The following is a 25,973-nucleotide window of genomic DNA, read 5'->3' as shown; positions in this document are numbered from 1 at the left end:
AATGAAGAGAGACTGAGCAGCTCATGCCACCCCTTGCGGTTGGTAGGCGGGTGTGCTGTACACCTGTGGACACAGCCATGGTAAAAGATAAGGCAGCCTCCAAGCAGAGAAAGGTGGATAAATTTGCCAAGCCGCCTTTGCATGATGGCTAACTGGGTGCGCAACGTTTGGAGGGGGCTGCCCACTCTGATGCCCCAAACGGATGCCATTGTAAACACGGCAACCTGCAGCAGGTAATCCAGAAATTCATATTCGCCCTTGAGGTACAAATTGGAGCAGGCGGCTCGATGTTTCACTACTCCGCCAGGATCTATGCAACACAACAAAGTGAAGGAGGCTGAGGACAGCTTCTCGGCCCTTGAAGAGAAGGTGGTCCGCTTGCAACAAATAGTCCTTAATCTACAGTTACTCCCTATATATTGCACATAATTAAACATTCTGCGATTAGTGTTAATTCTTTTCCGGTTGCTCTGTCTCTAGTGGGTGATCCTGTCACTGGAATTCTGTGAACAGTGCTAGAGCCAGTAGATAGTGAAGTGAAAATGGATATTGTACAAAAGAAGCAGATTAGTTAGGAATATTAATTTAAACCTCCAATTGCCAATAATTGAACAACAATTTGGACGGTATATAGTTCTGTTTAAAGGCATGCAGTGGGATGCCTAATTGATCAACATTCATTTTATTTTATCCCTTTATCGTACGTTCATATTATGACACAATCAGTAATTCGATTTATTATTATCGCGAATGAAATGGAGGTCAGTATAACACCAACAAATGATTTGACTGGCTTTGAGTTTTGAATTCATTACAAATATGTTCTGATTTGTGGATTGCGGTTTCTGATTGTTTCCTGATACCACTTTCTTTTACAGGTTTATATAAGAAATCTGGAAAACTAGTGTTCTTGGGCTTGGATAACGCTGGCAAAACCACTCTACTGCACATGCTCAAAGATGATCGACTTGGCCAACATGTCCCAACACTACATCCAAGTAAGTTTGTGATTATGAGAGTATCTTCTATTCTCACATTCTGCTAAAAATAACTTTTCTTAGTTTTCCCCATGTGTTTATAATGATTTGATTCATTATAGAGAGAATTATGGGAAAAGTTCACATTGATGGTGCAATCACCCCAAAGTCTTGGACATATTTTAGAATTGTGTATGAAAGGCCCCCAAACTTTCAACATGCTCCTGTACTGTAACATGGCAGGTTTGTCTAATATAATTGAAGCCCAGCCATAACTTTGGTTTTAAGTCCCTATAAATATTGCCTCTTACTAGAACAATTGTTTATCCTAGTAGATGGTAACTCTACCTTTTCAGGTGGTCACATTTAGGCAGTCTAGGCTATTCTTTCTTGTGAAATGTGATCAGGTGAATGCATAATGAATACAAATATTTTCATTATGGAAGGCTTCTTTTCTATAATATATTAGTTCTACCCCACAGGAAAAGCCTTTGAGTGGGAATTATGTCTTCAGTTGCACAATCGCATCCTCAAGAGAACTGATCTTCTGGCTCCCACCAAGGGTGCAATGTCTTCAGCGGCTTCCTAGGAGTCCTTCGGGACTTTATTAGGGGCTGACCAGTGTGCAGGTTTGATCTGCCTGTTCCAGCAGCAATCCTCCTGTCTTGGTAAACTCTTGACCACAGTGGTACCAGCAGCCCTTCCTACGAGATTGCTATGTTACTCATGGTCTGGTGCAGACTCTTCCGGTGCAATTGCCCATACTACGGCGGCCCCTCCTGGCAAATGGGGTTGCTGATTTCGGCGGACACAAGTTTTCTGCTTCTGGCCCAAATCAGTTCACCGGTGGTTGCCTCTGGCATACGACGTTATGACAGCAATGTGGGCGTGGGGGTTCATGCATGGCACTTCTTGCTCAGATCATGGTGGCCCTCTCCTGGAATACCGGGGTCATCGGCGTTCCTGCACACAGGCAGACACCCGCTCCGCCCTCAGCTGTTCTTCTCACACCTGCTCAGGGAGTTCTCTCTGTAGGGCTCCCCACTGGACCTTCCTCCAACGTTCTCCTCTTCGTCACAGGGCAGACTGGTCTTGGCAGGCAGTCAGGAAGGTGCTAGTGCTCCAGGTTCCATGACTGTTGATCTTGGTTTCCCTGGGTTATGTCCCACACCCAGCAGGGAGACTAGCAAGCCTCTGCCAACCGTCCTGCTTACAGGCCGAAGGCTTGTAGAGCTTCCCCTCCTCACACAGCCTCTCTGGCTGCTTAGCAGATGACCAAGTTTGGGGTCTCAACCTCCCATTCGTACAGTCTATTTCCAGACAACAACATTTGATTTAAGGCTGCAGTATTTCAACTTTTATGTTAGGGTTATGATTCTCTTGAAGTGTACTCCATTCCTTTTCTTCTTTTCTCATGAAATGCTGTCTGTCACAGCAGGAAAGACTCCAAAGCTAATTGCCCCACAACACAGTTCATGAGAGTGACCAGAGTTCACACCTGGATGTCAGTCACAGTGATATGTGCATCAAACGTTTAATCCTGGGCTCCCAGCCCTACTCTTTATGATTCCCTTATAAGCTCTATCTCCTTCCTGAGATATGTCTTGGCCCTTTTCTTGTCAAAGAGCAGCCTTCTGAAGTGTAAAGGAAGAGAGGTGTCTGTCTGTCTCTGTCTGTCTCCGTGTCCCCCATACAGCTCACAGAAATGCAGCAATACACAAAGCTGTCTGGGGTAGTTCCTCTACTCCTCTCTTCACCATGCAGGCCTGGGCTTCCCAAAATGGAATCCAGGGTACTCCATGTAATGTACCATTGTAGCCACACTTGCACTCCTTGTACTCTAACAACACACATACTCTCCAAGTACTGCTAACTCCTTGCATTGTTCTGTTACAGGCATACATACATTTATCCCACACATCCAGTCTGCGCTCACTGTTCTTTACTGTAGCTGTTCTGTATTGTACCAGGGTGTGCTATTTGCAAACACACACACTGCTAGCACATACACTCACCATGTGCGCTACACAACACTTCACCCTTCGTATATTGTACTTCCCGCAAGCACACGTACACCACCCAGCACATGGTCTCATTGGGTTCTCACTGCACACCACCACATCTTTCATGTAATGTATTTCCAACTGACACATATTCAGTACATGCACCACACACATACTGATCTATCCCTGTACTATACCCTTGCCAGGCACACATACATCCAGTGCAGAGTCACTACTCTTGCACTGCGCAGCACTCCACATGTACCTTATGTAGGTAAAGGATGAACTAAGCGCACAGCAGCGTAATTTTTAAAAAGGTGAGTGTAGGCCTTACTCCAGTGACACAGGGTAAAGACGAGCTGTACACTACTGCTGATCACTACACGGTATGCCGCCATCACTGAGCTTCTGCTGCTTAACTCTTGGTGCAGGTAATAGTATGGAGATTCACAGACTATGGAGCCCCAGTTTCTTGTAGCGATCTTAATCTGATGTATGTCAGTTGTCTGTTTTTCCTTTCTGGTGTCCTGTTGTTCTTGTCTGCTTTTACTACTTGCCTCCTTATTTATGGTCCACCCAGTCGCTCTTTGGAGGTTAATACTTGTAAGGTTGCTGCGAGTACAGTGTTGAGTGTTACGGTTATTTTCAGCAGTTCCCCGCGTTTGGTATTGTTTTATGGCACGTTTACGCAAGGATGGTCAAGTGAAAAGGCGGAAACTAGTCTCATAACGAGTGGCCCATATCTGAAATATGCAATTTTGCCACTTAGAGGTCTGTCCATAAATTTTGCCAAGAAATAATGCAATGCTTCTGGCTTTCTTGTAGGTTTATGAATCTTTGACAACAAAAAACAACCTGCTCTCATGCTACTAAAATCCTAGATTATAGAAGAATGTTGTTTAACTAGACCATTGGTCCTACTGTTAATTAAAATTGAACTGCATAGGTGACGCTGTATGGAATTCTAAGGCAGTGGACCGTCTGTAAAGGAGCACACCTTTCCTTTATTTAGAGTGCTCTTCCCGTTTGCTGCTTTTTAATTTGTTAGGAAAATTAAATAGTCTTGGCTCTCAACTAATTCCCTTTGAGGCATGCACTCTGAAGGGTTTCTTGGAACATGATGCAAACCATAGTGTTTCATGACAAGTATATGTATTTGGTAGCTACTTGAACGTTCCGAAAGTGCTTTGACCTTCTCCTAGAGCAAGAAAGTGCTATACCAATATTAGGGGTGGATGGGAGGAACAACATGTTCTTGCCATTTCCAACTTCAGCCAATTTAACTGGCATGACAGGAGAATAATTTTAAAATTCTAAGCAAAGTTTTGCTTTCAATTTTAACAGCTTGGTAAAAAGAGTCTTGTTTGTCATAAGTTTAGTATTTTGTTTGATTTTCTCCATTCTTGCTTTGCTGTTGAAAAGAGGACATTGTTATGATGTAAAATATTTACCTAGCATGCCCAGTCTCTGGGATGCGAAAATAAAATCGTTGCCCATCTTGGAAACATCAACCCCAAGTGACCCTTGGGGTCATTTTCAATCAATGCTCCTACTTCAGACTGCCTAGAAGCTATTGCTTCCCAAGTTCTTGTTTGGTCTTTTAAACAAGCAGAGAATTTGATTTGGACTCTGTATACTTCTATGTGACAATGCTTGTTAAAAAAGTTATGCTAACACATCTTTATATGGTTTAAATTTTTGTACAGCATCAGAAGAGCTGACAATTGCAGGGATGACTTTCACAACCTTTGATCTTGGAGGGCACGAACAAGGTAAGAACGCAGCTTTATTTTGTGATGATGTAGGGGGGAAATAGAGGTGTCATTTGATCAAGGCTTGTATGTTACTACCTTATTTAGATATCGCATCTTTTACTACTTTCTAATGCTAACTTTGCTTTTAGAGGTGGGAAAGACAGGTAATGCAAGGGAGAGCTCAACCAGGGTCATGAAGGTTCGTAAGAACCAAAGCTTGAGCCAAGTAAAAAAAACATTTTGCATGTGGTTCTTGCAACAAATGTCAAGTAACATATGATCGATCTGTAACTTTGATACTGTAGCTTACTCAAACGCAGCATAAATCTGATCAGGGTAGGGGCTTTGTGGCTAAGATTATTCAGTTAAATATTGATACTGCATCATGTTATGGTGGTGTCTACAAACTGCATATGTAAAGGATCATATGTTTCCTAAGTAGTTAAAATAATACTCAAATTAATAAGTATTTGAAAAAAAAAAGATTCCTTAAATTGGAAAAAGTTTTTTCTTTAAAAAGGAAGTGTTTGGAAGAATTCAAAGCTCCCAGCCCACGGTGAACTAAGTAGGTCGGTCGTCTCCCTCCATGTTATCTTTGACACCGTTTCTGTTACTGAGCTTTTCACTTAAAATTCATTACTGTTCGGCATTATATTTGAGTTTAATGAAAGCTAATCTAGATATCATCATCAAAAATATTTAAGGGTGTTACACGAAAGCCCAGTACTGTAAATGTGGTGGCTGTAATGAAGTTGGGTGGGGAACCAGCTTGGAAGGAAGAGAGGTCAGTTTTTGACAATTACTGCGTGTATGGCAGAAATTAAGTTACTGAGCAACAGTGTGGTCTAGCTGAAAGAAACAGTTATAAATTCCTTACCTTAAAATTACCCCCCAGGCGTCAGACTGAATCCAGAAAGTTTTTCGTCAGCCGTACCTCTGTGCGTCAAAAGGTGGCATCGGTCAGCTATGCGTCAGTTGTTGGCGTCATGGTCGCCGGGAGATGTCGCGGTAGCTACTTAAACGCCGCCCTCGTGTGCTGACATTTGTTCTTTCTTTTTCCCCGTCAGCCAGCGAAGATCCAGAGAGCGGTACCTCCAGTAACTTTTTGGTTGAACTTTTTGAGCGACTTTTGTTTAAGTCTTTTTGAGTCCTACCGACTCCTTGTGCACGTAGCGATGCCTGGCTTCAAGGCTTGTGGTTCCTGTACCCGACTGATGTCGGTGACTGATCCGCACCACGTGTGCCTCTTTTACCTTGACCACGACCCCAAGTCGCACTCCGACTGCCAGACCATGGCTCCGAAGTCTTTGCGGGAGCAGTCCCGAAACCTCTTGAGCGCCAGCAGTAAGGGAGTTTTTTTTCTAAGAGCACATATGCTTCACTTAATTACTTCAGGGCAATTTCAAATTTGGCAGACAAAGCAGGGTAGTGAATCTGATTTTCTTTGCCTATGCTTAAACAATTGGGGTTTGAGCCCAAGTGTTGGGTATGCAATTCTGCAGTTCAGACACTGAACGAATACACAATCCTGGCTGAACACCCATAATTGCATATTACGGTTCTAATTGTGTTGTACCGTACTTAGATGCTCCCCACTGTCACTTTTCTTGACTTGATCCTTGGCTACTAATCTACATCTACCATAGTGTCAAGGAGTTTGTAAATGTAAAGTAGGGCTTCTTCCTTTTGTGGATTTGTCCTTTGATTTGCGAAAACTATGGCTCCCTGTTTCTCCCTTTAGAAGAGTTGTGGCCTCTGTGACTTTGTTTTAGATAACATGACCTCGCAGGTAACCAGTCTTCAGTTGAACTATTAACTTACACAATTCAAGAGGGACTCGGGTTGGTGTTTTTCCAGTATGGATTTATTCTGTATAGAGACAAACTGTGTTAACTCACAGTGCTTAAGGTCTCTTGGGGCGTAGTGTAGACAATCCATGTCAATTGTTACATGGGTGATGCTTGCTTTTGGCTCGATCTGGGCTCTCATGATAAGAACTGGAATAAATCTCAGGAAAGAAAATGAACAACCCCATCCCCTCCCCCCGCCCCCCTCTTACTTGAGGAAAAAATTGGATTCCCCATTTGGGCCTACCACTGAGGAAAGGGCCTCTTCTGCTGTGTTGGAATGTAGGGCAGTGACAGGTTTAGAATTACTACTGCCGACTTGAGAAACTAAGTCAAATCTTCTGACTGAAATCTTTTAACCTGGCCCTTCATCTTCATAGGCTTTATTGACCTTCAATTAAGTCGCAGCAGACACAGGCTGCAGTATGGGTGAGCGCAGTTTTTGATGCTGACCCATAGCTACACAACACAGAATCTTTCGGCCTTCACATTGATACTGACATTCAGCATATGATTTCTCTGTTTCAGGTTCAGTTTTGAGTTCTGGCCTCGAGGGATCTGATGCTTCTTGGTTTACTGCTGTCGTATTTCTCTCTGGGACTTTATGCCCTAGGGCACATGCAGGCTCTTCAGTGAAACCTCAGCATTTTATTGGGCTCAACACACAAGGTGTCTCATGGACAATGCCCACATGTCAAACGAGGCAGCCCCTAAACCTTCTATGGTGAAGGAAGAATGCCAAACTGAAGTATGGCAAGCCATTCTTCAACCCCACCCAGAGCTCATGATTGTGATAGATGCATAGACTCTGGTTTGGGGAGGCCACCAATGTGGAGATCTGAGGCCTCTGTTGGAGCACAGACGCCACATTAACCTTCTGGAGTTGCGTGCCAGGCCGCCATCAAAAACAGCCCTGACCGAGTTCTGACGGTCAGAATGGCCACCGTGTGGTACTGAAATAAGCTGGTGCTGTTGGGCTGTGTGTGCTGAAAGTGCTGAAACTGGCGCGAGTTGGACCTTCAGAGGATGTTGCTGGCTCGGCTATCTGGCAAATCCCTGAACACTGCTCTGAGCTCAACAGATGCCAACTAGCCGACCAGGAGTACTGGCTGGAAGTATTTTAATGCGTATTCACCAAGTGGGAAGCCTTTGGTAGATCTTATCGCTCCCTTCAATAGTGCTCAGTGACTTAACCCCCCTCCCCCGCATTCCCACCTCTGTCACTTCTCTGTATTTGGAAGTGGATCAAGAGAGACCAGGCTCATGTCATCCAGACAGACTCAGCAGCTCAGAGTACCACACACTCCCAGCCCACTCCAGGGCTGACCATTTGCCCTCTACTAAGTCTGCCTCTGCATGACTTCCTGTCTGAACAACATGGCATGATTCTTCAGAATCTCAATTTTTCTACATGGAAATTGAGCAGAACCAGGTGAGTGGTTTTGATCTACCCATAGACGTGCTGGATGTCATCTTGGCAGTGCACCATCAGTACAAGAAATTGATCCACTCTGGTCAAAGTTTGTGGTCTGGTGCGAGGTCTATTTGGTCGATCGAGTGCAAGCTAAGCTTTCTGATCTATTTCCATTTGTCCTTTATTTGGTCAATAATGCCTTGCTTTCTGCACTGTTCAATGTTATTTATTGGCCTTCTCAACCTTTCTACTTTTGCCTGCTTAGTCCTGCATGTTTAAGTCCAAAGCTGTGAGTTATTTTTGAAAAGGCTTGCGAACGTTTCCTCCTGCAACATTTGTTATGCCACAGTAGCACCTTAACTTGATTCTGACTTTATTAATGTGCACCCCTTAAGAGCCTATGCACAGCTGTTCTTTGTCACTTATGACCCTCAAGACTGTCTTCCTCATTGAGATGGCATCCGCTTTCTCTGTCTATGACCTTCATGCGGTGTAAGTACAACCACCATATATAACCTTCTGTGAAAACACATTGGTGCTTATGTCCCAGGTCTTCTTTCTACCACTGGTGGTGTCACCCTTCAGCTTTACACATTTTTAGGTCTCGGCTGGCGATGGCTGCGCGCATGCGCTGCTCTCGGCATCCGAGAGCTTCTTGAAATCAATACGGTCGAGGAAGGGGACTTGAAGCCCCGCCCCCTCTCCCCATTGGCTCGCGTCATAGCTTAGGCTAAACGCAGGCTTCTCATTGCAAAGGAGGCTTCTTAGTCCCTCCTTGTTGCCGCCCTGTCCACTTTTGGTACCGCCCACCGGGATTCGATCTTTTACTGGCGGCGTTAGACTATGGCCTTTAATTACTGGGTAAGCACTATTTGTTTCCCCTTCCGTCTGTCTGTCTCTCTCCCCGAGCAGACCCTTCCCTCTGTCTCTCTGAGACACAGCTGCTTGTACAACTTCCTCCTGCCGCCCAAAGCGTACCGCTGGTTCATGTGGGTTATAATCTCGAGTCACTATTCCTCTCCTTGTGCAATCTCTCCCTGTGTTAAGGTCGACCTAGCCGTCCTCTTTCGTAAGCCTTTAGCTATGTTACGTTTTGTGCAGACCCATGCTAAAACTCACCTCCTTTTGCAGATCACTACTTCCCAAACAACGCTCACCTTAGTATCTACGTTAGGCCCCTCTTTAAACCCCACATCCTTCTTGAATTTTGTCAGGAAGGCTGATTCAGCGGGACGCACAAACGCTACTTGGCTTTTTTTTACTCATGATGGGACAAAAAGTCACTCGTGGTCCATTGAACGTAATGCCCTGGATAATAATTCAGCCGGCAAGTGAACAGAATGAGTCGCGTGACGAAGATGGAAGGCCATGACCGTCGAACTTTAGTAGAAATCGTGGCGATGGAAGACGACCATCTTTCTTGCAAATCGTGTTAGAGCGGCCATCTTTGAGAGTGAATATTCCTTTAACATCCACGATGTCGCATATGCGGCCCGCTCAATACAACGAGATTTCAACATCCGTGTTAGCTTCCATTAGTGAGCAAGGGGACAGCATAATATTGAATACGAGATTGTCATACTGAAAAAACAAGTTTGATGCGTATATAATTGTCTATCAAAATGACGTGAACATTTTATTTTCTGTGCTATTCTCTTTATGAAGGAAAGTTATCTGTACACTGTGATAAGAGGGGGCGACAACCACATTATGGACAGGCTTGTTAACCTGCCCTGTGTGGACCCCTGGACCGTGCAGTCAAGTCAACAATCCCCCTGCTTGCTAAATGCAAATAAATGCACCCTCCCAAGAGCTTCCGTGAACCTTGTTGATTTAGTCTCTCTACTATGTCTACTGTAAGAGTTATCCGAACATGGCAGCGCAGGAGCTAGCTTCACAGGAAGTGTTCTAGTTGCTTGCTTTAAGGAGCGGTCTGATCTGTAGTTCGCTTCTCTGCTTTAGCGCCAAATTTAAAGATCGCCATCTTGCCGGACCCGTGTTCTGTTTATTGATTGTGGTATTAAGGGATATTTGGAAGCGGTTTCTGCTGAGTTTACAGTCCGGATTGCACCTGTCACTAAAGGTAGGCACCGGAGAGGTTCTCATGGTGTCATGAACATGTCGGAGTTTGCATGTAAACGCAGTCTAGTGAAGAACTATGTGTTGAAAACACTAGAGGTGCTGTCACTCATGTCTTCTGTCAGTTGCGTGTGTAGTTTCTCATAAAGATGAAATATTCTACAGTCGGTGAGAAAATGTCAAAGTGACATCAGATTGTGATTTTAGTAATTCGGCCCTGGTCCTTTGTTTACATGAGACTTCTGTGTCCAAACAATGTACAATTCTTTGAGGTATTGAGACGGGGACTTGCAAACTGGGGCTCACAGCCAAAGAGTCAGTCTTGAACCAGGATCTGACTGGTACAAGGTATTACCTCTGCACGACACCCCACCCCCTCACTGTCCAAAGTTGCCAAGTTTTCAGTCTGTGAGACATTTGCACGTTTTCAGTGTCCTCGTGTGTGATACTTCATTGCCTTATATCATGTGTCACTTTCTAATGGAGAGTAAACCGGTTATGTCCGTGTAGAGAGAGACATTACACAGCAATGGTTTAGAAATATTCTTGGAGCAATTGCAACACTCTTTAAGTACTTGTGCAGTAACACAAATTACTTTCCTTTACGGACATGATCGCCCTGAAACATTAGTGATGTTATTTTAAATAATATAGATGTATTTTATTGGGAGCACTCCAGTTTGTTTAAACTGTGTTGTTTTCAAAACCTACTTCCGTTCTTTTCAGTGATGAAAAAAGATAATTCTCAGTATTCCTCTGAACATGAAATGCAGCTCTGTCAACTTAAAAAGCAAGCATTGAAAATGCAATAGGTCTCGCCTTTGATTAAGTTAAAGCCATTTGCTTTGCTAATGGTATTGTATAGCAAAGCAAATGGCTTTAACTTAATAAAAGGCGAGATCTATTACATTTTTAGTGCTTGTTCTCTTTGCTGCAACCCTCTGAAGAGGAATCGAGGATTGATTACACCCCAAAAGAGCCTTAAGTTGTCCTTAATCAAACTAGGGAACACTGAGTGGATGACCAACTCTTTGTGGGGTGCAAAGACGGCAAAGTGGATAGTATTGAATCCAGAAGTGAACCTTATCCAAGAAGATTATCACCTGTTATGCTTTGGTCCTCTTGAGGGCCTTTGTACTGGAGCTATGGCCGCCACTACGGTCTTAGCCATGGTTGTTCCCATGCTGGACATCTGCCAGACTGCTGCATGGGTGTCTGTCCTCACCTTCACCAGGCCTTACTGCCTTAATTTGCATGAGTCTTGTTGCCTTCTCAGTCCTGCAGGATGTCTTGAGGTGAAGTCCGCTCACCAGACCTATCACCTTTTGGTAAGGACTGTTTTGTATCTATTTAAAAAGGTGAAGAATATGGAGTTGGAAGTATCAATCAGAAGAACAAGTTGCTTCTCTTCGGTTGCTCCCTTTCTGGTGGCTACTGTATCTAACACCAGATTCCTCACTGCCAGCCCTCTTCCCCGTTCTGTAGAGTTAACCTAATAAGATCTATATTAAATTCTGTGCACATTCAAGGTTCGTAGTCTGTAACTGGTGCTCCTTGTCTGGGGTTGTAGAGTGCTTTATGGTAAACTGAAATCCGTGCAAAGGAATGGCACTTTCATACGGCTCTCTGCCATCACTGCACAGGTGGGATGAGGCCGCCATGGAATATGAAGGTGCTACCTATCTGCAAGTGGGAGCAATTTCTGGAAAAGCTTCTGGCATCTCCGAATTCAAAAAGGAATCTGCAGTTACAATATTCACCAGACAGAGCTTTCCTGACCTAAGTAACTTGTTCATTTTTGACAGCGCCTAGTAGGTCATAATTGCCAATTTTCACTTATATTAAAAAAGACAATTAAAAAACCAAAAAGAAAACTTCACTGCTTTCAGAAATGGATTAAAAAAAATAAAAAGTCTTTCACATACCTGTCCTGACCGTTGAACCAGTTCTAGATCCTGGAGTACTGGACTTCGCCTTCATTAGCTATTTTTCCTTGAAAAACTTGGAAAATCTTTCCATCCCGTTATGGAAACGACTCTACTTATTTTAAGACCAAGTAGATTTTTTTCTGTTTCCTGATAAAAAAAATATTTCTTTTCCGAAACAATGCCATCTTAGTAAAGTGTCCTTCAAGTGGCAGGAAAGGCGTAGACTGACACCCATTCTCTGCACTGTTTTCCTTCTGCTTTTTCTCGGTGCTCTAGACTGGCCCTTTTTTGTTTATAAAATAAAAAGAGCATAAGAAAATTAATGTGTCTGGAAAAAATGGCTGCACAGCCTTCAAAAAGGCCAGCAACAAGAATCTGCTTCAGGCATTCTAAGAGCCAATGAGGGGGAGCTTCCTCTAACAAGGATTGCTCTGCGATCTGAAAAGACTTCCCACATGGATGATTGATGAAGAAGAGTGGTTGAGATGTGCACCAGCACTCCCGGTCAACTTCAAAGTCTGTTGCGTTGAGGACGGGTAGGGCTGCTACTGCTCCTCATTAAGAGCAGGATCTACATGGAGGGAGCCACGAAAATCGAAACAGAAGTACAGATATTGAGCGGGTCTCTGCACCTATCTTCTGGTGAGTGCATAATTTGGAGATGCATCTCTTAATTCTCATGGTTTCATTCTCCATCATGTCATGCCTCTACTGTGAGGTTTGGGGAGGGGGGTGTTATGACAGCTAGAAGGAAAGACTGGAGAGGCAGATGGACTGCCCTCAGCTAGAGGTGACTGATGTGGTAAGACTACTTTTCAGACCTAGTGCCGTGAATCTGCAGGTGATCCATGTTATCCCCATCCCAGAAAGCAGGCATCCATTACTATGGTCTCAAGGCATATGTGGATGAAACAAGATTCCTTTTAGAAGCTTCTCAGACTGGCACCATCAAGGAAGAAACTGGGCCTCAGATTTTGAGAGACCCAGTCTGTCTTCCCGCCAGTCTAAAAATGTGTGCCAATGATTCTCCAGACCAGGGGTCTCCAACCTTTTTCTGTAAAGAGAGCTACTTCTAATCATTAAAAATAGTCGTGAGCTACTGAAGGCTATGTAAGTTGTGCATTGTTACCAGAGAGCCCCTCACCCTGCTTTATTGACTTTAAACCTAATGTCCATTGAGTCAGATACTATGGTTTGAGCAAAATACTGTGACTAGGGGTCCTATAATAGGGGCTGCCATGTGCATCAGTGAGTGCATGGTCTGTGGGGATGTATAAACGTGTGTGAATGAATGGGATATGTGTATGGGTTACTGAGAGCCTCTGTTGTATGTAATTGTGGCACAGGGCGTACCTTTCGCCGTATGTGGTAATGTAACATGTGCAACACAAACATACAACCATTTTTTTTCATGGGGGAAATTTAAAGTGCAGGAAAATGTTCTGCAGCAATGTCTATAAGGAACATTTTTCTGCACTGTAAATTTCTCCCATTTAAAAATAACAAAAGGATACATTTTTCAGTTATGAATATATATATATATATATATATATATATATATATATATATATATATATATATATATATATATATATATATATATCATAAAACTTTGTTTTTAAGTTTTTTCCCAGGTCAATGTCTTAACAAGCAGCAGACTTATTACTCCAAGTGACCTGTAGACATGTTACCATATTTATAACAGGAAAATACAGGCGTTTGTTAACGTGATGAATTTAAAGTGAAAAATGTCATAAAACATTAGAACTTAATTGGCTTAATTTAGAGTAAAGAAAAACATTAGATAAGGTTTCAGATAAATATTTTCCTTCACTTTAAATTTCTCCCATTTAAAAGAAAATTACATTTGTCAGCAAGATGCCTGCTGTTTGTAAATGTGACACTTTGAAAAGGGAGACCATTATAATGATTCGTTAACTTTTAAGTTAACACTTCATTTTAATTTTCTTTTAAAAGCATTCAGAAATATCATTTTGTTATAATGCTCCATTATTGCATTGATAACTACTTTTATTTAAGAGTTAAGTACCTCAGTGCTTCAGTTTTGAACCTCTGTGACCCATATGGGTCTTAAATCCGGGAGCGCACTGCTTATTCTCATGCTCCATCTGCAGCCTTGTAATAATGTAATATAAACATAGTCTTTTCTTTTCTTTAAAAAGAAAACGCAACAGTTATTTATTTCAGACTAGTTGGAGACATCTGCTTCAAACACTGCCGTAACCGTGTCATTCAAAGCTGTGCATGCAGAACTAGGAAGATGCAAAAGACTCAATGGAGCCCAGAAAAGAAGAGCTCTGATAGGCCCTCAAATGCAGATTGTTTAAAGAACTACAACACTTAGGGTAGACAGATAGAAAAAAGTATCTTCTCTCGAAGGAGGCACCTTTGCCTTCAGTGTATCCAGAAGCGTCTCCAGATAATGAATGGAGTGTACAGTAAATATTAATTTTGTTTGATTTATGCTTCTGTCCAAATGCTGTAGAATAGACAGCAGTGCTTAATTTGTGCCTGTGGTTCACCACCACTTAATTGTCAACTCAATTGTCAACGCTGGCTGGCTGGCTGGCTGCTCTCTTTCTTTGTCTCTTTCTTTGTCTCTTTCTTTCTCTCTTTCTTTCTCTCTTTCTTTCTCTCTTTCTTTCTCTCTTTCTTTCTCTCTTTCTCTTTCTCTTTCTCTTTCTCTCTTTCTCTTTCTCTCTTTCTCTTTCTCTCTTTCTCTTTCTCTCTTTCTCTCTCTCTCTCTCTCTCTCTTTCTCTCTCTCTTTCTCTCTCTCTTTCTCTCTCTCTTTCTCTCTCTCTTTCTCTCTCTCTCTCTGCTGTCAGAACACACTCCATCGCCTCAAAGTACTTGTGAAGGCCACCCTAAAAGATAAACATTCAGTAATAAAAATAGACATCTGTTAACCTTGTTGTAAGCCCTCACAGGCAGAGAAAATGCTCTCAATCCAATGTCACCCTTGGCAGTTATCTGTTTGAAATGTAGACATCATGAGCTGTGTCTAACTTGCCACAGTCTCCCCTCATCATTCAACTTTAGGCTTGCTGTAAACTGGAGGGCGACCTCTGGACATTTGGGGAACAGTTTCTTCCTCACTTTCTGTAGTTGTCGTCTTAGGAAGACTGTCTAACTTAAACCCAGAGTTCTTGTGGATCGTGCTTCCTTTCTACTGCAAACAGTTTTCTTCGCTACAACCTTGATTATCATCACCCTCTGCTAGAACGTTCTGGTCTGCCAGCTGCATACCAGAGATCTGCTCATCTCTTGATGGTCCCCTCTTTAGGGAGTCTGGTGCTCACAGTCTGTGAAGAAGAGTCTTTGCCCAAAGGTAATTTTGTAAAAACATTGGCATAATCACTTTCCAGTCGTGTGACTCACTGAAGAGAAAGTCACCAAGTATTTGACAATCAAATAGCCCTTGCCTCTTAAGTTTTTAGTAATATTGGAGCTGATCGGAATTGACATGTCTTTCAAAGCGATTTCTTTGGCTTTGTTTTCCCTCTCTTGAATTCCACAATGGAGCCCACTGCCTTTCTCCTCATTCTTTACCCATTCCTTTATTTCTTTGTTGACTTATTCTAACAAGGCTATTTTGGACTCTTTTCATTAATTGGCTGTTATGACTCTTCCACTACCCTTATGATTTATAAATTTGTTATAGACACCATGGCAGTGAAAGGGCGAAGTCTTTAACCATTGCTGTTGTTACCCTGTGACTTTGGGTTGGGTCCAAGCTTGTATCTTCTAGTTTCTGTGTCCACCCTCTAAAGGCTTCGAAATCCGATCACCTTCAAACTTATGTAGAGAACTTCAGGCAAAAAGCTTCTGAACCTGCAAACTTTCATTCCTAGCTCATGCTGCTCCTCCAGCATACAATCCGCAGTCATATTGTGGGGTGTTCTATGCGCTCCATATCATTGAACAACCTACCTCATCCACCTAATTGTGCTCCACCATAGCTGCACTGCTCTACCACCAGCAGCAGTCTGGAAGGCTCAGTCATGTCTCTGTCCTTGAAGGCTCACCATGATCATGCCTCAGACAACCAAAGCTAGCACTGTGTGGTGGGGCTGTGTTTGTGTGGACAGTCATCTCTGAAACCAGGGACTTCCATTGTAATTGTCTATTTAACTTTGTAACGGTTGTCTGTTATTTGTTATACGACCTTAATTTATGTAACCTAAATCTTCTTCTTTAGTCTTACATATTAGTAGTGAATAGACTCTTGTTATACGTTTCAGCCATAACCTTTGGAATCTATAAGCAATTAAGTTTTGCAGAGCGCGTTTTGTAAGGAAACTAAACTGTTGCCATACATGATTGGCCTTTTCTGCTGACCATGATTTAGTTATTTTTAGTTCTTGGCTCTAGATAGCACGCAGCATGCATACGGTCCTTTAATCCTTATGCCTCTTCCTGTGTCTTCGCACCGGCCAACTACCACTAAACTTATGCAGTGGCCATTTTCCTGCATTTTCAGGAGCAATGTTTTCAAATTGGTGACCGTGTGTGCAGCTGTAAGCAATTTTCGTAGACGCAGGGCTCACCGTGCAATGTATTTATGCCAATTTGCTTTTGAGCAGGGCTGTTTCTGTGCTTGTTTTCTCTGTTCCTTCTTCCTTTGCGAGAGCGTCTTGCACAGGTGGGGCTCGGCCGGTCTCTTAAAGTCGAGGGAAGAAAAGCTGCACCTGTGAGTCACTCCATACCCAGAGATTCTGTTCATCTTGCGAGGGTTGAGGCTCCCCTTGTCATGGAATGCGCGGCAGACGGAGACCCATGTTTATGGGTGCCCACACATTGAGGGGTTGTTGGCCAGGACTTGTCATCGTTTCCGGGACATGCGCCCCCTCTTCCTGCTTGTGCTGGGCCCAGGCTCTTCATCTGGGAGCCGGAGAAGGCCACTGCTCTCAGTGAAGGCACAAGGCTTACTCAGGCTGTCCGGATGTGGCTTTTTCGGAATTCGAGCTAACCCAATGGGTGTCATTCCGCCAAAAAGGGCTTGATCTCCGTGCCCATAAACCCCCAAGACCATCCGAAGTGTCAATACCTGCCACCGCCCTACCCTTTGCCCCCCTTAAGCAGGGCCATCCGCTGCACCCTATGTCTTGGGGTTCCAACCGCTCCGCCATCCAGAGGCTACGTGCTCTGCTCTGGTCTCTCGTCAGTACCATACTCTGACTTTTACTGCCTGGGCTGCGCCGCTCTCATCTTCTCAGTCAAGGTGAGTCTGGCCGTGGCGAGCGTGAAATCTCTCGTCCATCCACTCGCCAGCTTTTTGCTTCACCCATTCGGTTTCCATCAGCCATCGTAGTCTTACCTTTTCACTTCATTGCTCCACATTACTTTTTTACTACCTTTTATTTCCTCACACTCACTTTCTCTTCTTTACTCTTTCACTCTTACATTCCGTTACTTTTTCACGTCGCGTTATTCTTACTCCCCTTCTACCTGCTATTGTCTCACTCTCACTTTCTCTTCGTCAACCTCTGACTTTCCATTATTTTCTTCCTGTTTATGTTCTCACTATCCTTTACTTTCTTACTATCCCTTATGTTTTAACTCTAATTTTCTTCCCACTTGTTTTCTCCACTCCTATTGGTCCCACTCTCACCTTGGCAGATGAACAGCATATGAAGCCACTGCGATCATAGACTGGGAAACGCTGGCCAGCCTTTGTGCACTGCAAAGGCTCCCAGAGCACTCCACATGTGCCTGGATGGATTTTGGTCTTCTGTTAAAAATGAAGGCGTGCATTATTTTTGTATTCTTGGGTTCACTGTATGGTGTTCATGAATCCGACTGCAGGTCAACATTTGGCAATCATTGGTTGCAAGTGGTGAGTTACCATACTGTCCAGTGGTGTCTCAAAGTATGTACAAGTGATGTTTGAATTGGGGTTTGTTTTATGAAACATGGAAAAGGAAGCAACTACACCTCGGAACAGCACGGCTGCAAACCAGATCAGCTCACTGTCACAGGACATCCTCAAGTTACCCGGTCACATATAGAGCTTCAACCGCTCTTCTGTGGTATCTAAGTGCTGTAAATAATAGCACATCACATCAAAGCACAGCCTTTTCTTACTACCCACACATTCCGCACACCAGAGGCCCCCAGCATTAATAATAACCTATGTGTTCGAGGCATATGAGCTGCTGCAGTCACATTATTGCATTAGATCGCCGCCTAGTGTTGGGTCCGGATGTTGCACGTTGTTGTCTTGGATGAGTCTTCGAGATCTCACGAGATAGGTGACTCCTACCCTGGACTACAGTGCGCATGGACAGCTCCTCCATCGTCAGATTGGTTTTTTTCCGCCATTGGGTTCGGATGTACTTCTGCGACGCCAACTTCGACTCCGAAGTTTTCAACTTTCTTCAGAGCAAATCAAAGTATCTCGACGGGATTGCTCTCCGGTCGATACCCTATAACTTTACAAGACTTTATTTCTCATATTTCCATCGACGCAGGCCTCCGGGCCTATCGACGCCACTCGGGCCTCGGGCCCATGGAAAGGACCCCCTTCAAAAAATGCCCCCAGTGTGGTGCTAAATACCCACACACGGATCATCACCCGGTGTGCAACAGATGCCTATCTCTGGAGCATAAAGAAGAAGACTGGTCAGCCTGCGCTCTCTTCCATTCCAAAAAGACATTCGGGAACCAAAGGGCCCATCGACAAGCGATGCAGCAGCACCGGCACCGGACGATATCTTCGACGACCCCTCGGATGCCGAGGACTCGGACGATCTACAGCTCGTCACAGTCGAAGAATCGGACTCAGATGACCCAATCCCAGCGGGGCAGCACGTGAGTACCGATGCCCCTGTCCCAATCACCCCACATAAGGCTCCGGTCAAGACATCGCCACAAGGCCTTCGTCACGATCGAAACATCCCTTCAGAAGCCCCACCCTCGGGCCCAGCTCCGAAGATAATAGAAAAGCCTTCCGGTAGTTCGGGACCGAGCAAACCGTATCTCCCTACACCCAAAATGCCTTCGGCGCCGAGGAAAAACACGTAGGGCTGCGACGCCGGCGCCGAAAGACTCGACCGTTCCCAAAAACGTCAAGCCGAAGCATCTCGAGTCGAAAACGGTCGATCCCAAGAAAAATATCGACCCGAAAAAGACTTAACGACTCCAAAAAGGTCACCGAGCCTAAAAAACAGATCGAACCCAAGAAAACGGTCGATCCGAAAAAGGACGTCTAAGTCAAGAAAGCTCCTGAACCGAACAAAAACAAGGTTCCCGAGCCAAACAAGTCGAAGCCGAAGCCTACAAATCCTTCGACTCTCAGTAAAAAACACCGAAAGTCTTCGGTGCCGAAACCACCAAATACAGAGGAGGAGCTGTTTTTTCCGGATCCTGTCGATCCAAAACAGAAAAGAATCATCATAGACCCTAACACAGGTCATGTGGTGCTCCACAAGAGGAAAATTCATCCTGCCTTACCCTCTCCTATTCCTCTAAAAAGGAAGGACATTGCTACTTCTCCTATTAGGCCTGTCACCCCTCCTCCTCCTCTCTCTCCTATTCTGCCTTATGTGCCATACACACCCCCCATTCCTGTTGGGGACCCAGATGAGGACATAGATCATGATCCACAAGACCCTTATGACGATCCTGATGACACAAATTCCAACCTGGACACATGGGGAGACCCATATTCACCAGACAATAACACACCTCTTCTAGACCCCACACCATACCCTTCAAAACCATCCCCTCCTGACGACACCATTGCATTCCAGAGTTAGTAGACAGGGCTGCTAGTTTCCACGGGGTAGATATGCATGCTGACCCTCTGGAAGAGTATGTCTTGCTGGACACCTTCCCAACCACTGAAAGAAGTGTCCGCACTTTACCCATGCTCAAAGGGGTTTTAAAACATGCACCAGAATACTCAACCCTAGACTGGAAAAGAAATATAGAGCAGCACCCTCCGACCCTACATACATCAAGGGTCAACTACAGCTGGACTCTTTAGTAGTCGCCAATGCACGAAAAAGGGCAAACTCACAAACCACTGGCGATGCCGCACCACCAGAAAAAGAGTCCAAAACTACTGGAGGCATCAGGGAAAAGGGTGGCTTCACAAGCAGCTAACACCTGGAGAATAGCTAACACACAAGCATTGTTAGCTAGATATGACAGGGCACACTATGACAAACTAGAGGAGCTGCTACAACATCTCCCTGACCCATATAAACAACAGGCAAATGATCTTATCCAAGAAGGAAAGTTCATCACTAATGCCTCGATAAAGTGTGCTCTAGATGCAGCTGACACAGCCTCTAGAACAGTCAATACAAGCGTAATGTTACGAAGACACGCATGGCTTCGCATATCAGGTTTCAAACCTGAAGTGCAAACTACTATTCTCAATCAACCCCTTAACCAAGATTTCCTGTTCGGGCCTGAAACAGATGTCCTACTAGACAAAATGAAAAAGAACACTGACACCGCTAAATCTATGGGTGCACTGCAATCTTATCAATCCAAATGTTCCTTTCGTAGATCCTCCTATAGGGGAACAGGGAAGAGGGAATAATACACAAACCTCTCAACCTTTCCAAACTACCTCTCAAAACACATTTCACAAAGGCAGAGGAGGATATAGAGGAAACAATACTAAAGGTAGAGGTAGCAACAACAACCGTACCTCCACCACTCCCAAACAGTGACCTCTTACACCTGCCTCCAGACCACTTAACACCAGTCGGAGGCAGATTATCACAGTTCCTACCTGCCTGGGAATCCATCACAACAGACAGGCGGGTGAAGCAAATTATCCATTCTGGTTACTGTCTGGAACTTACATCTACCCCACCCAACATACCACCCAAACACAGACCAATGTCAGAGGAACATACCATACTATTGCAACAGGAGGTCTTAGCAATGCTACAAAAGCACGCTATAGAACCAGTTCCCCTGCAGCAACAAGGAAAGGGAGTTTACTCTCTCTATTTCCTAATCCCCCAAAAAGACGGCTCCCTCAGGCCCATTCTCGACCTTCGTCCCCTCAATCACCATATACACTCCGATAATTTTCACATGATCACACTCCAACAAGTACTACCACTACTACAGCAAGGCGATTTTCTTGCCACGCTAGATCTGAAAGACGCATATTTTCACATACCCATTCATCCCGCACACAGGAAATACCTCAGATTTGTAGTGCAGGGACAGGACTACCAATTCAAAGTCCTACCCTTCGGGGTAACCGCACCAAGGGTGTTCACAAAATGCTTAGCAGTAGTGGCAGCACATCTAAGGAGACAACCTATTCATGTGTTTCCATATCTAGACGATTGGCTGATAAAGGCCAAATCACATCACCAATGTCTGCAGCACACTGTGACCACAATCCATCTATTACACAATCTGGGATTTTTCCTCAACTACCCAAAATCCCATCTACAACCCTCCCATATACAGCAATATCTGGGAGCAACGATAGACTCCACAGTAGCAAAGGCGTACCCAGCTCCAGCCAGGATACAGAACATTCAAGCAATGAGACAAAAATTCCAACCTCAGACTCTTTTGACAGCAAGAGTGTTTATGCAACTCATAGGCATGATGGCATCTTGCATATTCATAGTCCCACATGCTCGGCTACAAATGCGTCCCATACAAGAATGCCTAGCAACACAATGGAACCAGGCTCAAGGGAAACTAAAGGACCTAGTGTTGGTAGACAGTCGTACCCATCGCTCTCTGCAGTGGTGGAACACACAAAACCTTTCAAAAGGACGACTGTTCCAAGAGCCAGTTCCACAGGTAGTGTTGACAATGGACGCATCACTCACAGGGTGGGGAGCCCATCTACTTCAACATACAGTGCAAGGTCTATGGACACCGCAACAAAAAATACACCACATAAACTACCTAGAATTACTGGCAATATTTCAAGCAATGAAGGCCTTTCAAAAACACATAGCCAACAAAACTGTCCTAGTCCGGACGGACAATATGACAGCAATGTTCTACATACAGAAACAGGGGGGGACACACTCTCTGCAGCTTTCACGCCTAGCGCAAAGGATATGGAGATGGGCCATTCCACAAAACATCCATCTTCTAGCAGAACATCTCCCAGGAGTGAACAACCAGATTGCAGACCTATTGAGCAGACCCAGTCAACAGATCCACGAATGGGAACTTCACCCAGAAGTCCTACTCCCGTTCTTTCAAGCATGGGGACACCCAGACATAGATCTGTTCGCCACAAAAGAAAACACAAAATGCCCATCCTTCTCCGCCAGGTTCTCACACCTGCAGTCGAAGGGCAATGCGATATGGATGAACTGGTCAGGCAGATTTGCATACGCTTTTCCGCCAACCCCACTCATTCCATTAGTGGTACGCAAATTAAAGCAACAAACACTTACGATGATCCTGGTTGCTCCCACATGGGCACGACAACCATGGTACACAACACTCCTAGAACTCTCGGTCGCCCCTCATCAACGACTACACCTCTCTCCAAAACAACTCACACAGAACCATGGAGAGATACAACACCCAGACCCCAATCAAATGAACCTAGCAATCTGGCTCCTGAAGTCTTAGAGTTCGGATACCTTAACCTGCCTCCTGATTGTATGAATATCAAAGAGGCAAGACGTCCCACTACCAGAGCCTGTTACGCAAACAAATGGAAAAGATTTGTTATTTACTGCCAAAATAATCAAATCAATCCACTAGACGCTTCTGTCCAAAACATAATTTGTTATCTGCTACACTTACAAAGATGTAATCTAGCATACTCATCTATAAGATTACACCTAGCTGCTATTGCAGCATACCTCCAGAACAGACAACACTTCTCTCTTCCGCATACCACCTATTAAGGTGTTTATGGAAGGGCTCAAAAGAGTAATTCCTCCAAGAGCTCCACCTTCCCCAGTCTGGAATCTTAACATTGTACTTACTAGACTTATGGGTCCACCCTTTGAGCCTCTACATTCTTGCGAATTACAGTTCCTAACATGGAAGGTGGCATTTCTAATAGCAATTACTTCACTCAGAAGAGTAAGTGAATTGCAGGCACTGACAATTCAAGAACCTTTCATGCAAATACACCAAAATAAGGTAGTTCTCAGAACAAACCCTAAATTCCTACCAAAGGTCATAGCTAGTTTTCACATTAACCAATCAATTGAGTTACCTGTCTTTTTTCAAAAACCACAGTCAGTAGCTGAAAGGGCACTCCACACACTGGATGTCAGAAGGGCTCTACTCTACTACATAGACAGAACTAAACCATTTCGAAAGACAAAACAGTTGTTTCTGTCTTTCTGTCAACCTCATAAGGGTAACCCTGTCTCAAAGGCAGGGATAGCCAGATGGATAGTTAAGTGCATACAAATATGTTATCAAAAAGCTAAACGCACATTAACTATTCCCCCAAGAGCACATTCCACGCGCAAAATGGGGGCATCCATGGCTTTTCTAGGGAATATCCCCTTAGAACACATTTGTAAGGCAGCTACATGGTCTACCATACATACCTTCACTAAACACTATTGTGTTGATGTGCAAGCCAAACAACAAGCTTCTGTAGGTCAGGCTGTCCTTAAAACACTTTTCCAAACTACTGCAACTGCCACCGGTAACCACCACTAGAGGAGGAACTGCTATACAGTCTATGCAATAATGTGACTGCAGCAGCTCATATGCCTCGAACGGTAAATGCTACTTACCAGTATGCATCTGTTCTTGGCATGTAGAGCTGCTGCAGTCACATGCCCACCCTCCTCCCTGGTGCCGAGCACAGTTGCAGTACTATCTTATTTAGATACATTTACATGGACACCTTTCTTTCTATTACTATCCTCCGTCTTTCCCACAATGGCGAAAAAACAATCTGACGATGGAGGGAGCTGTCCATGCGCACTGTAGTCCAGGGGAGGAGTCACCCTGCTTGTGAGATCTCGAAGACTCTTCCAAGACAACAACGTGCAACATCCGGACCCAACACTAGGCGGCGATCTAATGCAATAATGTGACTGCAGCAGCTCTACATGCCAAGAACAGATGCATACTGGTAAGTAGCATTTACCTTATATAGCAGGTCAAACTACTTTTGTTCTGTAAGCGCTATAAATTATAGGACATTACATTATTGCGCTTACTGCCCACATTGGGTCTAGAGTCCCAGTAATAATAAAGCAACATTGTTTTATTTAGCCCTTTAAGCCTCATTGCTTAAGTTCCTCACTGCTGCGGACAGCCAGCCCATCACCTAACATAGCCTTCTCCTACTACCCACATATTATCGAGATCCCCCCCAGTAAAAATGGTGATACCGTGTTAACTTACATAGCGATTCATACCACACTGTCGTTTGTCACGGATGTAAATATCAAAGCGCATAAATAAGGCTACTGTAACCAGTCCTTGCCCCGTCAGAGCACTGGAGCTACCCGTATAGACACGAAAATATCCCAACCTTGGAAACTCCAATCCAAGGACACATTGTCAACAAAAAACCGCTTTATTTCATTACGTTTCCACTGTGCTGAAATCTCAGAATGATGCCATGTGTTTTTTATCATCAAGATGCTTTTTAAACCAAAGAATCACTGTAAAAGCAGAATGTGGAATAGTCATATTTTCCGTGGGGCTATCGCGTGGTAAAGAGTAATCGGGCTTCCTCTGGCAGTCAAGGTTTGTCATAATCTGTCCTGATAGATTTCCCTAAATTCCAAATTGGTGAGCGCTGTTTGTCCTTCTGCACCATGTTGATGTGATATTGCAGTCCTCCTTTTATGTTGGTAGAAGTGTCCCCGTTTTTGTTTTTCAAAATCTGGTCACCCTAACTTCATATCTTAAATGATTCTGAGTAAAAACAAGACTGCCCACTGAAGACCGGTCTCAAGAATGCTCAGCAATCCGAGACATTAACTGCCCTGTTTGGGGCTCAGCAGTTTGATGTAGTCAATGGGCAGTGAGAGTATATTTTTATATTCTCCATTTGCCTCTACAGTCTGATTGTTGTTAAAAGTTAACCAGCACACGTTTTGCTTACATGTGATTCCGTGTATGCTCTCCGTGAACACTATATAGCGCTGTGTTGTCGACAGAGACATAGTCCACACTATATAAAATCCCACTAAAATAGGTAATGGGAAGCTGTGCTTAAATGTGTGAGTGAAGGAGTCTGGCGTTTTCGTCAAGGGCAACACATGCGCCGGAGGCAGAGCCGTTTCAATGAATGTATTTGGGCGCAGAGGCCAGAAGACCTGGTAGCTGCAGCTTGGTGGCACAGAAGTCGCTTCACTTTCTTTAGACCCTTCACTACTTCAATGGGAAGTCAGCAACCCTATTCAATGTCTTTGGCTTAACACGGTTACTCAATACCTGCTAACTTTTTAATGTTTAATAAACAAATCTAAACCAAAAGCAGGAATTCAAATATGACGGAAACAATCTTGTGCCCTGCTCTGTAGCTACATTGTCCGCTTTAGCCAAGCAAATGGGAAGGATAAGGGCAGGTCTTCAATGTTCTAACACAATCAAACATTGGCAAAAAGCCTAAAGGTGTCAACATAGGGCTAAAAAACATTCACATTAACCGCGCCAAAACCTCATAGCTTCGCCATTGCTAAGACCTATTGGCGTTGCCAATGCTTGTTAAGAGTTTTTTTCTCTAAGTGTATGTAAGTAAAACTCTTTCTGCTTAGATTGACATTTTGGCAGGCTATGCCATTGTGTGCACATTTCAAAAAGGTCAAATATCTTACATTAATTGCAGAAATGTTCCTCGAGTTTAGGGAATGGCGCATGCAATTGGTAGCAGTGTAGCAGGTCCCAACTCCCAAAAAAATCAAAATATCTGCAGTCGATGGAACAAAGACTTGGGAAAACGAAACATTGCTTACTTGCTAGAACCTGCGAAATGTACTACAGAAGCAAACCAGGGAGCGCAGACTACT

The 25,973-nt window shown here is 44.1% G+C and overlaps 1 protein-coding gene across 1 annotated transcript in view; it reads left to right on the top strand.

Annotated features, from left to right (window-relative positions):
* The window catches only part of SAR1A (secretion associated Ras related GTPase 1A), a 136,805-nt gene that overhangs the window by 41,314 nt on the left and 69,518 nt on the right, over positions 1–25,973 (top strand). The window contains exons 3-4 of the mRNA XM_085603854.1: positions 879–998; positions 4,687–4,752. Coding sequence (XP_085459980.1) covers positions 879–998; positions 4,687–4,752 — 186 coding nt within the window. The remainder of the gene's footprint in view (positions 1–878; positions 999–4,686; positions 4,753–25,973) is intronic.

Source organism: Triturus cristatus, chromosome 1_2 (assembly GCF_964204655.1).
Source record: "Triturus cristatus chromosome 1_2, aTriCri1.1, whole genome shotgun sequence".
Taxonomy (NCBI): Eukaryota; Metazoa; Chordata; class Amphibia; order Caudata; family Salamandridae; genus Triturus; species Triturus cristatus.
Note: the sequence above shows the minus strand (reverse complement) of the source record. Positions and strands in the feature narration are given on the sequence as shown.